This window comes from Anneissia japonica, unplaced genomic scaffold, assembly GCF_011630105.1.
Source record: "Anneissia japonica isolate Jap-2015-1 unplaced genomic scaffold, ASM1163010v1 scaffold573_len2283161_cov171, whole genome shotgun sequence".
NCBI lineage: Eukaryota > Metazoa > Echinodermata > Crinoidea > Comatulida > Comatulidae > Anneissia > Anneissia japonica.
The window spans coordinates 1,952,743-1,968,740 of record NW_022719802.1 but is presented as its reverse complement, the minus strand read 5'-3'; the positions used below and the strand labels follow the sequence as shown (position 1 = coordinate 1,968,740).

The following is a 15,998-nucleotide window of genomic DNA, read 5'->3' as shown; positions in this document are numbered from 1 at the left end:
AAAGAATATTAAAATATGATTAAAATAAAATAAAGTTTCTCACCTTCCTTTCCATTGATGAGTTATTCTCCTCCAGTTCTTGTATTCTATCCTTCAGTTTCACTTCCCCTCTTTCTAATTTCCAAACTTGAGTTCTTATCTGGGACTCTACACTCTCCAGCTCCTCAATCCTTCCCCTAAGCATTTTCTCTACTTTCTCTGCAGAACAAATTTTATCATTGAGAATATCTTTCTCATGTTTCATCTGGTTAAAATCAATTCTCATCAGTTTCTCTGCTTCTTCAGAGGATAATACCTTGGTTTTCAATGTCTCATTTGAGCTCTCTAGTTGCTCAATTTGCTGCACTGCATTCACTGCCACCAATTCAAGCTTCAGAACTTTTTCTTTAAGGTCTGCTTCTGAATCCTCCATCACTCTAACATGAATCCTTAACTCATTGTCCACTTCCTCCATGTCATATAGTTGTTTCTTCAGCATCTCCTGTGATTCTTTTAAAGACTTTTCACTTTCATTAAAGTTATTCTCCGAAGACAATAATTCTCTTTTCAAATTATCCTCTGATTCATGCTTTTCACTTAACCTCTCTGTCAAGAATGCTTTAGTTGCCTCAAGTTCACTTATTCGTTCTTCAAGCTCAGTAAGGTTTATTTTAAGCGCATCTTCTGATTTATCTTGTTGGTTCAGCATTTCTTTCAACTTTTTTTCTGACTCTTCAAGCTCTTTGACATTATTACAATAGATTTCAAGATCATCTTGCAGCTGAACATTTATTTTTTTTAGTTCTTTTACAAGATTTTCTTTATCTTGAACTTCCTCTATGAGTTTCTCTTCTTTTTCCTGCAAATCCTGTAACTGCATGATTACATTTTCGAGTTCTTCTTGTAACTTCTCAGCATCTTGACTTAAAGACTCATCAGATGGAATTTGGCAAGGCTGGGCTTGTGAAGTGGATTCCAGATCTTCGACTCTTAACCTGAGTAAGGCAACTTCTTCTAGAAGTTCTTCATTTGCCTCTGTTAATGTTTTGTGCATATTTTCAGCTTTTTCCAATTCTTCCAAAAGTTTAGCCTCAATTTCTTCCAATTCTGACAACCTTTTCAATGATGACTCCAATTTTTTATCTCTTTGATTATTGTTCATAATAGCATCCTGCATATTTTGGTTTATATTCTGTAGCTCCAGTTTTTGCTGTAACTTTGTTTCCTCGAGTTCTAAAATTATTTGCTGGAGGTGTCTAATTTCTTCATCTTTACTTGGTTTTATGAGTTCTTCATCAACATTTGTGTCATCTAGTGCATCATGCCAGTCATCACTTGCTCTATCTTCTGAGGTGTTGTTCACTGCTTCCAAAAGTTTTTTCAAGTCACCCTGGGATGTCTCAAGTTCATTTATTTGTTCAAGAAAACCAGATTCACGTTCAAGCATTATGGCATCTGCATGTGAAAGAGTTTCCTGAAAAGCATTTTCTTTTTGTTCAAGTTCAAAAATTCTTTGCTGCATCTCCTGTTTTTCATCTTCAAGTTCTTTAATCATCTTTTCCATTGAATAAATATTTCTATCACCTTCTAATGCAGACGTGAACATTACAGTTTCAGTTGTTTTCTGAACAGATGGTTGTTGAATAGTTTCTACAACTATATCCATACTTTCGGAAACTGAATTTGACCTTTGAATCTGATCATCTGATTCACTGGCATCAAGCTGTTTACTGAGGTGATTAATTTTCTCTTTTAGTTCTGGAATGTTACTACACTGCAATAATAATTCAGCATTCTCCTCTTTTATAAGCTGCAAACAATTTTCTTTCTCATGAATTTCATTTTCCAGTGACTGTATTTTCATTTTCATTTTCTTATCATCTTCCTGTATTTTCTCAATTAAGTTAGCAATCTCCATCAATTCATGTTCCGATGTTTCAAGATCCTGCACACGAACCTTTAAATTATCACATTCTGATTTAAGTTGAGCACATTGCTCACTTTTTTCCATATATTCATTCTCATGTTTTTCAAACTCTGCAACCTTGTTCTCCAGTTCTTGACAGTAGTTTGCAGACTTTTCCAACGCCCTGTCTTTCTCCTGGATATCTTCTTGCAACTTCGAAATTTTGATTCCAAGATCTTCTTGTACTCTCTGAAGTTCAAGGGTTAATGACTGGACAACATCCTGCTCACTATCCTTTTGCTTTTCATTGTCTTCCAATAATGAAATTTGTTCTAATAAAACCTTTTCCTTAGTTTCAAGTTCTTTAATTCTAGACTTTAATACTTCCATTTCCTCAACAGCTTCATCTTCTGAAATTTGCAATTTCTGCATAATTTCTTCATTCATTTTTGTTACATCTTCCAATTTTTTACTTTTTGACAAATGAGACTTTTCTATACTTTCGAGCTTTTGTTTTAATCCCTCAGTTTCATGAGACAATGCATTCACCATATTTGCATTTGTTTCTGCTTCCTTAATCTTTTCATTCAATTTTTCCTCCATGTTTTTGAAGTCACTAACATGTTGAACAAGCAAACTATTCTGCTCTTCCATATCCTTCAATGCTATCTTCATATCCTTTGCATCAGATTCAACCAATTCTAAAGATAAAACTTTATCTTTCAATCTAAAATTTCGTTCTTCTAAATCACTACACTGTTTTTCTAATTCTTTTACTTTTGACTCTAAAACTTCTTCATTTTCTTCCATCTCTAATATGCTAATCTTTAACTCTTCTACTTCCTTCTCAAGGTCATGTTTGTGAAGGTCATGCTCACTATGTCTTCTTCCTGACTGTGCAATTGCCTTCTCAAGCTCCTCAATGTCTTTATTTTTCTCCAATATAATTTCCCCCATATCCTCCAGCTCTTTCTGTATATTGTGTAAATCCTGATTACATTTGTCATTTTTGTCCTCAAGCATTTTAACCTTCACTACCAAATCTTCGCTTTGTTTTTCTTTCATCCTTAAATTTTCTGGAAGTACATGAAATTGGTTTACATCCATTGTAAAATCAATCTTTTGATTGCTATTTATTTTCATCCTCTCAAGTTCCTCCCAGATTGCAGCTTCATCTCTTTGTTGACTGTTAAGAGGTAAAATAACTTCTGGTAGCAGAGTTTGAGGAGAATCTTGCAAAAGAGGAGGTAGAGACACTGGAAGAGGAGGTGGGGATTCTGGTAGTGGTGGTGGAGTACTGAAGTCGATAAGAGTTTTTTCACCCTCTATTACCTCCTCAACAATATTTTTTGAAGACAATTCATTTTGAAGTTTTTCATTTTCCTCTTTTAGCTCTGTCACCTGTGTTTGTAGCTCACCAAGTTCTTCTTTTAGTTCATCAATAATGTTATCTTTACCAACATAATCAAAACTATGTCCAAGATCATCTTGTAATGATTTAGAAGTTCCTCCAAGATTATCATCTCCCAGAGAGATTGATGTTATTTTTAATTCTTCAAGTTGTTCTTCGGTTTCTTCAACCTTTTCTTTAAGGTTTCGTCTGATTTCTTCTAAACTTGCAATCTGTTCTTTGGTTTCATTTAACTCCTCTATTAGCCTTTCATTATTTTCATTCAATATAGATATTTTCTCCAATAGAGCTTCTTCAGAATCTTGCATTTCACTAAGTTTTGTTTGAAGCTTGTTTTCATTTTCTTTACTTTCTTTAGCTTCAGTCTTTAACTGTTGTTGTTCTCCTTGTAGTTTGTCTATTTTATTCTTAAGGAATTCAATAGATTGTTGCAAATCATATGCATCTGCAATGCCAGCATCTTTTACAAGCTGTTCAATTTCCTGCATTTTTACCTCAAGGGCATCCTTATCACCTTGTAAAAGCTTCACTTTATTTTCTAACTGTTGTTTAGTATCTTCTAATACTTGAATAGTGTTTACCATATTTTCATCTCCAACAATCTGATTGTCCACTAAATGTTTTGACTCTTGTAATTCTTTTATAGTTGACTGTAATTCTGTAATCTCTCTATGCAGGTGGCTTTCAACAGAAATAAATTCCTTAAGTTGTTTACTCATGTCTGATCTCTGAGTTGCAAGTTCATTGTTTTTCTGTGTAAGATCACAAACCTGCTCCTTTAACATACACTCGGAGGCCTGGATGTCACCTAACTCTTTCCTAAGGGCATCTTTTTCACTGTCTCTAGAGGAAACATTTTCAATTTCATGATTATTTCTTAGTTTTCCATTTTCTGTCATTTGATCTTTTATCACCTTCTTCAGCATCGACTCTTCTTCCTTCAATTCCTCAACCTCACTTTGGACTTTACTCTTTTCTTGTACAAGCATAGAATTTTCTGTTATTAACTGTGAAAGAGTTTTTTTCAAAGTTTCATCTGATGATTTTAAATTCTTGATTTCCTCTTTCAATTCTATCTCAGATGTTTCTAATTCATCTACTTTTTCTTTCAATTCCTTTTCTGTTTTTTCATTGTCTCCTTTTTCGTGGTTGATGTGAGCGTTATCAATAGGCAATGAGAGACTGCAAGAAGTGTCTTCGTCTGATGATTCAACACCTTTGTTTTCATACTGGTTTAGTTTCTCCTCAAGTGTTTGAATCTGAATTCTTTGATCATTTTTAATAGTCCTAAACTCTTCAATTTCATTCAGAAGCTGCTTGTACTTGTCTACAGTCACCTCATTATCTTCAAAGATTTTAATTTGACAGATTAATCTTTCATTTTCTTCTATAACTGTTTGCAATTTTCTGTCAATTTCGGCCATCTTGTGCTGAAGTTCAGTTACCCTGTTTGAATGTTGTAATTCATTGACATGAATAATTTCTTCAAGAGAATTCTTATTTTCTTCACAGTCCTTAAGTTTTTCTTGAAATTTTGCTTCCTGTGCCCCGAGTTCTGCAATTTTCTGAAGGACAAAACAGAAGATGCAATATAACAGTTTGTTTTAGCACATTATTATTTATAAGTCACATGGTAACCACCAACATGCAACAAACACACACACAAAGAGGAGTTTGAAGAAGCATGTTGAAACCACACCATATATAAAAAAAATAACTTACACTTGCTATACTGGGGTTCAGAACACTGCTGAGTTGTACTGTATGTTAAGTAGGCCAGTACTAATTTTGTGACACACATGCTGGCATACATACATTATTATTCCCCCCAATACATGAAAGAATAAGTACAAAGGAGCCTCATATTAATGCTTACTAATTCATAGACATAAAGATCCTAGTTCTGGTGTCGTCATCCAGATGAAAGGTATACATTCAAACTACTAATGCCTTGTAAGTAGCCGTTATAAGCTATGACCTAGCTGCATCTTCTCTATTGTTCCTTGGAGGTTCTTTGTGAGTAAAAACACCCAGCCAATCAATAGTCTGTTACTTCAAAGGAGACATTACCATCACAATTGTTATTATTTACTCCTATTCCATGACCCCCTAGGCTAAAGTCCATGCAACTGTAAGTGTTTACTTTTACAAGTATAATAGGAGTTAGAGTAGTTTAACTACGTTCCACAAAGTATCAACAATTATGATATAATGAATTACACCACTATTAATATGTGAAATCAAACAGGCCACTAATTATGTTTACTTGTAAATGTTAGCTTGAATTGGATAGTATTTGCTTATTTGATATGAACTGCACTGACCAAAATAAATGAAAAAAAAAAAAAAATCCACAGGCACACTCAGTGAAAACAACATCATATAGCCTGATTATATAGAGCCAAATTATATGAATGATTTTACTGTAAATTTATAATATTCTTTTTTAAATCAAGTATATTTTAGCACATCTATTTGGTAATTATATGCACAACAATCAAATGTCTTATAAATATTTATGTCACATACTTCAGCCTCTTCGTTGTATGTCCTTGGTTTAAAGTTTATTTATTATTTTACTTTCATTATTTTCACACATATATATACATACATACATACATACATACATAATATACATACATATCGTAAATCAACATACATACATTACATACTTGTACAATATTATTAACATTTTAAATAGGAAAGCAAATAATAATGTAAAAAATAAAAATTTAAAACCAACCATGCAATGGTGCAATACTCTATTTCCTTATGTGCAGAAATCAGTGGGCAAAATGCATATAACTGTACACAGCTTGTGTCCTAGAATAACCATGCAGTGCTTGGTAATTATTGTGAGTGTTATCGTCATGGAGATCAATAAATATATTCTAAAAAGTCAGTCATGCATGAAGTCAACTTCTGGCAAACAATACTAAACTCTTGGATATTGTGGAAACAATATCTAGGTGAGGAAATCCTATAACCTTTTTTGATGTGTAATAGCCTAGGCATTTGGGTGTTGATGGGAATGTGATGTTGCCACTCACATGCTTTTAGGAGATTTTTATTCTTTTATAATAATTTGCTGATTGATTTTTATGCCACTGTTTGAATCATTCAATAATCAAAGCTTATTCATAGACAGGATAATAAGTACACTGGTTGGAAGTGGGTAGTGTTTATATTTATTTATAATGTATTTTATATTTATTTATAGTGTATTTATTTTTTATATTCCAAAGTCTTGATCAATAAGCCTGACAGCCAGAGTGCTAAACAAACACTATTATTAATTCCCAGGCAACTCAGTTTGTACTAGTCTTTTTGTTAAAAATTTGCTCAATTGTTTTGTACATTTATGTATTTTTGGTTGAATAAAGAATGAATAAATAAGTGTTATAAAGCACTTAAGAATTCCAACCAGTAATTTTGAGCTAAAATTGGGCCTATTTTTTCCAGCAAAAAATTCAGAAAAAATTGTTAAAATGATGAAAAAAAAATTGATAAAAACCACAAATTAGCTCTTTCAAAAAATTAGCACGCACTCAGATTCTTCTAGCTACTATAATCCAGTTCGCATATATTTGACACATTGATATTTAGTTTGTAATTGTTATACTTTAAAAATGAATTGTCCCCTAAAAATGGCAAAATATCATAACCAATATTTTGATATTAATTTGTTCATTTTCAGTAACATACAAATATCAGCTTGAGCATAGAAGAATAAAAAAAAAAATGTGTATCCTGATATTTATACTGGATAATGATAAAAAATAATAAAAACACACCAGGGACTAGAAGTGTTTCTATAATTTTTTGCTGTAAAATTATGGATAAACACTCATTTCCATGTTCAAGTTCATTAAAAAAGAGGAAGTTAATTTCAAAAATGATTTTTACAATATTTTTTGGATATTTTTCATAGGACAATACATCTTTAAATGTTTGAATTGTTATTTTTTCTTTATAGAAGGCAGGCCAATAATGCACACATTTTTTTTATACTGTACATTTCTTAGTGAGCATTTTCTTTTTAAAGACTGACAGAGAGGAAAAATCAAAAAGAATATTACCATTCCTGTTCTATTTCTTATTTGTATGTCGACTTAATATAATATACAAAGTACGAAATTTTAATATTGAATCTTATTTTATATAGACAGCGTACCTTTAATCATGCCTTAATAAAATGTGTACCCATGGGGTGTAATGACACGTAGTGTTATGGCACCTACAAGAATACCTACAATGTGAGGTCAAATCTTGACTGACATATCACAATAGATGACATGGTTTGTACATCCTGTAAAAAACAAACACTAGAAGTATTCAATGAACTTCGTCTACAAATCCATTCTATGTTTTGATTGGCCTATATCAACCTACTGTATACACATCTATGATGTCATTGAATGTTTGTACTTCAAAGGGGATTGAACTGTTGAAGGCTGACTCTAAGATACGAAAGGTGTCGGATGGAGGAAATCAACCCTACTGTACTATTTCAGGATTCAATTTTACAAAAATGTAAGATTCAAGAAAAAAAAAACCAATAATCTGACTCTAAGGAATTATTTTAGTACTAAAAATTTTTAGGTAGGGTGCTTACCATTTAATTTAAAAATTATATTTTTGTATATCTTAGTTAATTAGGCCTGATGTTACCACCAATATTTATGAGAGGCGGCCACACAATATTCACTTAATTTATAAGCCATGAAATACTCGCACCTGGGGCTGAAACATAGCGTGAGCCACTTCACAACCTGTCAACAATGCAAGCTGGGGTAACTAAGTATGGCTGGCCAAGAATGGTCAGCGTGTGGTTCGAACCTTCGACAACGAGTTTCACAACCTGAACGGAAATCACTGCGCCAAACCTCCTCCCCCAAGTGTGTATGTTGCAGATTAATAATAATAATAATATAATAATAATCTTCATTTATTCACGAGACTCTTTCACCCCGTGGGTGTTCTTACAAAAGGCTGTGAGGTACATGAATACAATTGTATAAAATTTATTAAACTAAACTAAAAAACAAATATGCACATTGACTAAATTGTAATAAACTAATTTAGCCTAATTGTATAAAAACAACACCACAAACCATTCAGTACAAAAAAATAAGGTTTAACAAATTTAAAACTAACTGGTTCACTGGTTCAATCAATGCCACATACCTACACACTAATGAAATTATATATAGTGCTTTCCATGTATACCTCTCAAAGCACTTAACTGCCCTAGTCATACGTTATTCAAACATTTGTGGTGAGAAACATTGTCCAACAACACAAATTAATGGTTATTGTATGGTTAGCTACTTACCATTTTAAGATGTGATGTTTCTTGGACCAATTCCTTGTTTTCTTCCTCCAGTAGAGTTTTCTCTTCTTGCATCTCAGCACCTTTAGTTTCATGTTCCATAAGGAAATCTTGAAGGTTTTTTATAGTCTGCAGAAAATAATAACATACACACACATCAATCTCTCTGTTAATCATCATTGAAGGGACAACATTACAGTGACAATTCGACAATGCCCTATTTTCATTTTATTAGTCACTTGCAGGTCAGCTGCATGGATATAAATTAAAACAAATTACATGAGTTGATCCTCAGGATGTTTACATGTTTAAACACTTGGATGGATGAATCTGCTACCTAAATTTAATAATAATAATAATAATAATAGTTGGATTTGTAGAGCGCATCATGCGAAAAAGCCTCTATGCGCTTGGTGATTGAGCTCTTTGATTTGGACATTTTGAGAAAAAAGAAAGTTGAAGTTATTTTTGTCTCTTATACACATCTAACCTACTCCTTAAACTAAGGCATGGTTGGCCGTTGGCTCCGAGGAGTTCATCCGCCCTTTGTTCAGCTGTTTTTTTTCGTGCTGCTGGGTGTCCATCCACCCTCCCATTGGCGGCCGCTAAAGACCACCATGAGGGAATATACTTCCAACATTTTCAGGATTCTGCAACTTTCTGATATGTAGTAAGACCCTGTATAGTGTTTCTTATATTATATTATTTGTGTTCTTGCTTTAAAGATGTATACTCAAATAATTTCTCCTTAATTACACTGTAAATGTGGAATTACAGCACATAATTACCGTCAAAATGTGTTATTGTATGATCATAAAGACTTATTGATCCCAACCAGGTTAAAAAAAAAAAGCAATTCAACTTGAGTAGAACGTTAATAGAATGTTGAGAATGATGATAATGCTTCCATTACATTGTTTACAGTCATTTAGAGAGGCATTTATTCCAATTGGGGCTCTACCTGTAGATAAAGGGGGGGGAGTTTATTCGAGAGGGCGTTCATTCGAAAAAATACGGTAATTATAATAGGTAAATTTATTAATATGCTGAAAATAAGTGGCTACCTTCTTGTGTTGTGTGACTTCTTTTTCCATTGTAAGTAATCTCTGTCGTTCCGTCTTATTCAAGTGCCGCTCTCGAAGATTAAGTTCTCGCTCTAATTCTGTTACCCTCTACAAAGGAAATCAAACAACGGTTATGCAACTTGTTCCAAATTGTATCAAACTCAATAATGAGAGAGCGAAAAAATTATTATGACACCAGGCTAGTTATCTGGAGGTCGTGGGTTCGATTCCCACCCAAATCAAATGCAAAATTTGTTTTTGCAAGTAACTGGGAACGGAGCATTCAGTACGATGCCACATCAGGTAGGAAAAAACATCATTCCGATTAAACCAATAATGGTAGCTAAAGAGATGACAAAAGGTTAATTATTAACCATCATTTTATATGGATGAAGGTTCGCCAAAGGAGCAGCCAAAATGTGGTAAGCTAAAATTATTATTGGATTTGGAAACTATTTTACATATTTTTTAAAATTAAGAAATATGATATAATAATCATTATCTGCAGCGCATGCTGTTAAAAAAAACACAATGGGCATAAATGATGTTAAGTCACTTAGATTCTGTTGTAAATCATTGGATAAAATAGCATGAAATGCACAAACCATGCTGTTGACATCAATCATTCAATCCATACAAGCATGTAGCTTTTTTAAAATTTAACTTTAACTATATTGTAAACTTAAAAAACAGTGGGATGTGAGAGAACCCCTTTAAAGGTCTCTTCTTTCACCTTGCCTCTCTTTCTGAGGACAGTAGAACTCATGTAAGACATTTATGGCCTGTTTATACTTGGAAGGATAATGATAAAAAAACTAAAAAGCAATTGTTCACATAGAAATAAAAGAAATCAGGGAAGTTTTTACACTAGGATTATTCGATAACGATTTATCGTGTATTTGATAACACAATATTTTGACAAATCAATTCAAATGACGTCATAATCATGGAAAAATTGTAAAATTGTTGATACTACTACGATTTTATCGTTTTTCCATGATTATGATGTCATTTGAATTGATTTGTCAAAATATTTTGCCATCGTATACACGATAAATCGTTATCGAATCGTCCTAATATAAAACTTATCTTATTTCTTATACTTTCTCTATGAACAATTGCTTTTTAGGTTTTTATCGTTATCACTGCAAGTATTAACAGGCCTTTTCGGTGTAAAAATACTTTTTATTCCAAATTTATTTCACAGAATGTTAAATTTTTCTGTGTAATTGCTCACATAACAATATTCATGTGGACATTAAGAAAAACATTTCTAAGTATTTCAAAAGCAAAGCCTGTGCAAATAGCTTGATACATACAACAACATGAAACATTTACTGTCATTTCATAGATCATAGCACAGGTTAAATATAATTTTAAATCAATAAGATAATGCAACCAAAAAAAAAAATCCAAATCACTTTTTATGTGATTTTGACCATTTCAGACTTCATGTCTTCATTTCTAAACTATAATTTCAAAAATGTATCTACACACTATTAAGTTCCAATTCAATCTAATAAAACATTTAACATTCATACCCAAAAAGATAGTATGCTATATAAAAAGAAATAAATAATAATAAACAATGGATTTATGAAATTTCTAGAGCCACCAATGTGTGGGTCACGATAAAATTGCTGTCTGGTAGGCTGAGACCTGCGGACTGCACTTTGCCCACCTGTGATATATATCCATTAGGGCTATACATTGTGTCACAGATAAGAAACAAAAAATAATTAAACAGACTGGATCAGATTTCTGAGTGTGGGTGATGTAGAGGGATATGTGTGAGTACACACAATCAACCTTTGCTAGACTCAAATGAATGCAATTATTAATGATAATAATAAATCAAACATAAACAATTAATCATTTACCTTTGCATAAAGATAAACAAAAATTTAGCATGCACTAGTTAAAAATAGAATTAAAAAAATGAAAGGGCCAATAAAATGAGGTGAACGTGGTTAAAGGTACTGGGTATGAAAAAATTGTGTTAATAGCTGATATTGAAATACTGCAAAGACAAGGATAGCAAATACTGAAATAGAAATAGAAGAAAAGGTCACCTGTTTCAGAAGACACCTTGATGAATGAGGGTATCTCTTCAATGAGAAGGAAATTAATTACACTAATTTAAAGTATCAACATAAAAAACTATTCAAAATTATAAATGGAAACACATAGTATACCATGAAGGGGCCTAGGCTCATGAGGGGAATGGTGAAATCTATTGCCCTGAGGTGATGTGGAGATCGTAGCCTATCTTCCCGATCGCCGAAGGCCTGAGGGAAGATAGGCTATGGTCTCCACAACACCGAGGTGCAATAGATTTTACTGTTCCCCACATCTAAAGCAGTCAATACTTGTTTTATATATCTCATAAATAGATTCTACAAGGCCTAAAAAAGTACTTACTTCCTAGCCTAGCCTCAAGGCCTACTAACTAGGGCCTGGGGCCTAGACGATCAAATAGTGTGTCTAGCTCTTGTTTGCTCATTTCCTCAATTTCAACCCATCGTCTTGCAATATTTGTAAATTATTGACAAGACATTTAGTTTGTCTTTTGGTGCTTTTGCTATCGGCTTCGTCAAGCAGTATAGGTCTAGGCTAGGCCTATTTCTTCTTCATCCAGGAGCTTGAACCGACAGCCTCCATAATTATTTTTTATCGTCTACTCGCTGATCCGTGGCGTGTTCAAGGGCAAATCTCTTACGTTGTAGAGGTCACAGTCCCCTCTACCGTAAGTGGGATGGTAGGGCCTAGAGTTTGCACCACGTGACAAGTCAAAAAAGTGTTATTTTTTAGGGGAATAGTACTTCATATTGCCCGCTTCTTAACCGATCAAATGCCTAGAATCTATGTATGAGGTATACTGTATACTACAAAATAGTTTATAATAAAGTGTGTATGATAAATCGTTGCTTTCACCACTAACAGAGAGAAAATAGTTAGTGCGAGTTTGTGAAATCATATTTGTTGTCAAGTACTTTTGTATTTTTTCCAACAAAAAACAGCGTGTATTTCATGATCTAACACAAATTAATTTGTGTATTTATTATTTTAATTTAAAAAAATAAAAAATGAGTAATCACATTTGTTTTTTAATTATCAAATAGGTTTTGGTATGACATAATATAACTGAAACAAACTTTAACAAAAGTTATCTCTGGAAGATGTGTAAAATGTTTGAAATATAAACTGAAGATGCCCTGGTCTCGCTTTATAAGAAGGTTGTTTAAACTATCTTTATTTCTAAATTTTTCTCGAAAAAACTTCCTTCAAAATTTGTATTTTTAAATTTTATAACCCGAGTTATGATTTTCACATTTTACCACACTGACAAAGAAAAAAATATTCCTATTCCTAATATTATCCGTAGTAATAAAGAACATTTAAGTTTATGTTTTAATAAAATATAGTGCTTTGTTTATTTTTACCGTCCATAGTAGAATACATTTCTTTTGAATTTTATAATATATAACATTTCTTTCAAGAATATAATAAACAAATTTTGACCGCTGTATCATTAAGCTCAACTAAACATATCTTCAACTTACCTGTTCCAATTGTTTATTTTCATTTATTTTCTGCTGTAGCATCTCATTCTCATTGGTCCTTCCTTCATTAGCATCACTCAATCGCTTCTTGAGTTTTTCATTTTCTTGCTGTAGCCGTTCTTCACTTCGTTTAAAAGCGCCCTCTACTAACTCCATCTTTTCCTCCACATGCTTCAGCTGTTCCACTGTCTGTTGTAACTCATTGACTTTCTGAAAATGAAAAATGTAGGTTCATTTTAAAAATTTTATTTCTCCTTTTTTGTAAGAGGGTAACCCTTCCAGCTGAACCTGTAGGCCAGCTGATATATAAGGGCCCAATTAAAAATGTAGATGCATACAGATAAACATTTATATTTGAACAACTTGATTATTGTTAATTAAATCAAAAAGATACGTTCATTCTCTATCTATTGTTTTTAAATTTTTGCTGTTTCCTCTGTGATTTTATCTTTTGTGTCTTGTTTTAACTTACATTTTAACTGTGAACAAACAAGAAGAATTTCAAACCATGTTCTCACTGTGTTTGACAATAAAAGTTGAATTGAATTGAATTGAATTGACTGACAGAGTAAATAGTGTGTGTAAGTATGTATATTCATAAAAGCCATAACTTAATAAAAAGCATAAAATATGCTAATTAAAATCTTTAAACCCCCCCAAAAAGAGTTGATGTGGCTTACAGTAGCTACCTGTCTCAAGAGGTGGTCAATGCAGTTTATAATAGACAATTATCAGAAAAATAGACAAAATTTGACCAAATATTAATAATGGTACTTATACCCTTCTCAGACTAGCATCGCACTGCGATCGGTTGTAGCAATCACACACAATTGCAAAGTAAAATTGTGTGTGAAAGCACCAATAGTAGTCGATAAGTATATCGATATCGCAATTGTTACACGTTGCGATTGAGTGCTACAATATTTATTACTCCTGATTACCATGGAATACGATCGCAACGAATCACAACAAATTCCACAGGCACTGTTTGGTTGCGGTCAGTCAACATAGGCCTAGCTATAGGAGGCCAGACCCTAGAATGTAAAGTTTGTTTGCGTTGGTCTGAATGCGCTTGTTGATTTCGATCGGGAGTAACAGTATTGGATTACCACCGATTAAATTGCAACCGATCGCAACAGAGTGTAGTCTGAATAGGGTATTAGTATGCATGTTTTCATGGTTAATCTTTTATATTTTGTACTACAATATGACTATCAGCTTTTAATGAGCATATGCATCTAATTGATCAATCAACTGCTTTCAGTTGAACAGCTTGCTCAAGAGTTGGTCTTGAGAGGTGAAAAATAGGAAACAAATATATTTTTCTCCTTGCCTTTCAACTCAAAATTTGGAATGCACATGAGCAAATTTATTTCAGCAAAGCTAGAAAAAGGTGAGATCACAAAATCTGAAATGCAGTACAATCAATCAATAATTTACTTGGCCAGTCAACATAGGCCTAGCTACAGGAGGCCAGGCCCTAGAATGTAAAGCGCTCAGAATATGCGATTGAGAAAAGGTGCATTTTCAGACTTTACTTGAAAACCTGTAAATTGGGAGATAATTTAATGTTCTCGAAAAGAATTCCATAATTGAGGTGCAACGCTAGAGAATGATAAGCAACCAAAGCAATGAAGTTTCCATCTTGGCACGTTCAAAAGGTGTTTATGTGAAGACCTCATGTTACAAGGAGGAGTTCTGCTGTGAATTATGTCAGAGAGATATGATGGAGCAAGTATGTTTAAAGATTTGTATGTTGTGAGCAGCAATTTAGATTGTATTCGTTATCAACAGGCAAACAGTGTAGTTCCTTAAGAATTGGAGTGATGTGGTCATATTTTTTGATACATGTACAATACACAGAATTCAACTTGGAGAGAGTTTTAAATTCAGTTTTCAAAATTACAGAGAGGTTATTCATTCCCTACAGGTGTAATCCTTCTTAACATTAATTCAATCATTAATTCCTGTTTATACTGTCAATCAGTCAAGTTAATTATTACCCTAGGACCTTGATATCCGTTTCTCGAATCCATTTCAATAATTTTCAACTCATCTAGCAAATCTAAAAGGAACGATTTCGTTGATAAGTTGCATGAAATAAACAGGTGAACAGGCATAAATGCACCTGCATTTTGGCCACATTCCTACATAATTGTGTTTCTAATTCTGTATATTCTTAATGATGAAATCAACCGAGTACTTGTGTAATAACTTACAGTTGAGTAGCTCTTCTTTATTGTAATGGATGTCTGAAAAGTATGTGTACTGCACTTCAAAAAAATATTGGAAAATGGGTCTGAATGTAATTTATTAAAATCTCGTAATATTTTTAAAGCGGTATACTGTAACTTGCAAGCATTGGCGAATCAAGTGGCGAAGCGGCAAGGCTGGGGCGTTGCTAACTACAGCCTTAACATTGGCGCTGGTTCAAGCCGGTCCCTGTCCTGGGTTCGGTTGGTAGAACCAAGTCGTCTCGGATAAGGACTTAAAATGGAGATCCAGAATACACATCTGGCCCCAGTGCATCAATTGCATCTTTCAGAAAAGTAAAGGATTACCCCGATGCTATGGTTAATTTCAGCCTCTGCCATTGTGCAATGATGTGAACATGTAGCTACTATTAATAGGTGCTTCTTTACAGCAGCTAGGTAATCACAGACCACGCACAATGGCGCTGCGAGCATGTGTTATTCTCCTACCTTTACCTATGCTTTCCTATCAAATAATAATCTATTACTAA

General features: G+C 33.2%; 1 protein-coding gene across 7 annotated transcripts in view; it reads right to left on the bottom strand.

The window, feature by feature from the left end:
* The window catches only part of LOC117111038 (golgin subfamily B member 1-like), a 66,165-nt gene that overhangs the window by 36,557 nt on the left and 13,610 nt on the right, over positions 1 to 15,998 (bottom strand). For 3 of the 7 annotated variants that reach the window (XM_033253905.1, XM_033253906.1, XM_033253908.1), the window contains 5 exons: positions 13,256 to 13,465; positions 11,765 to 11,800; positions 9,693 to 9,800; positions 8,632 to 8,757; positions 44 to 4,861 (listed from right to left, as the gene is read on the bottom strand). In XM_033253905.1, the coding sequence (XP_033109796.1) occupies positions 44 to 4,861; positions 8,632 to 8,757; positions 9,693 to 9,800; positions 11,765 to 11,800; positions 13,256 to 13,465 (5,298 nt within the window). The other 4 variants (XM_033253907.1, XM_033253909.1, XM_033253912.1 and 1 more) reach the window with 4 other exon arrangements.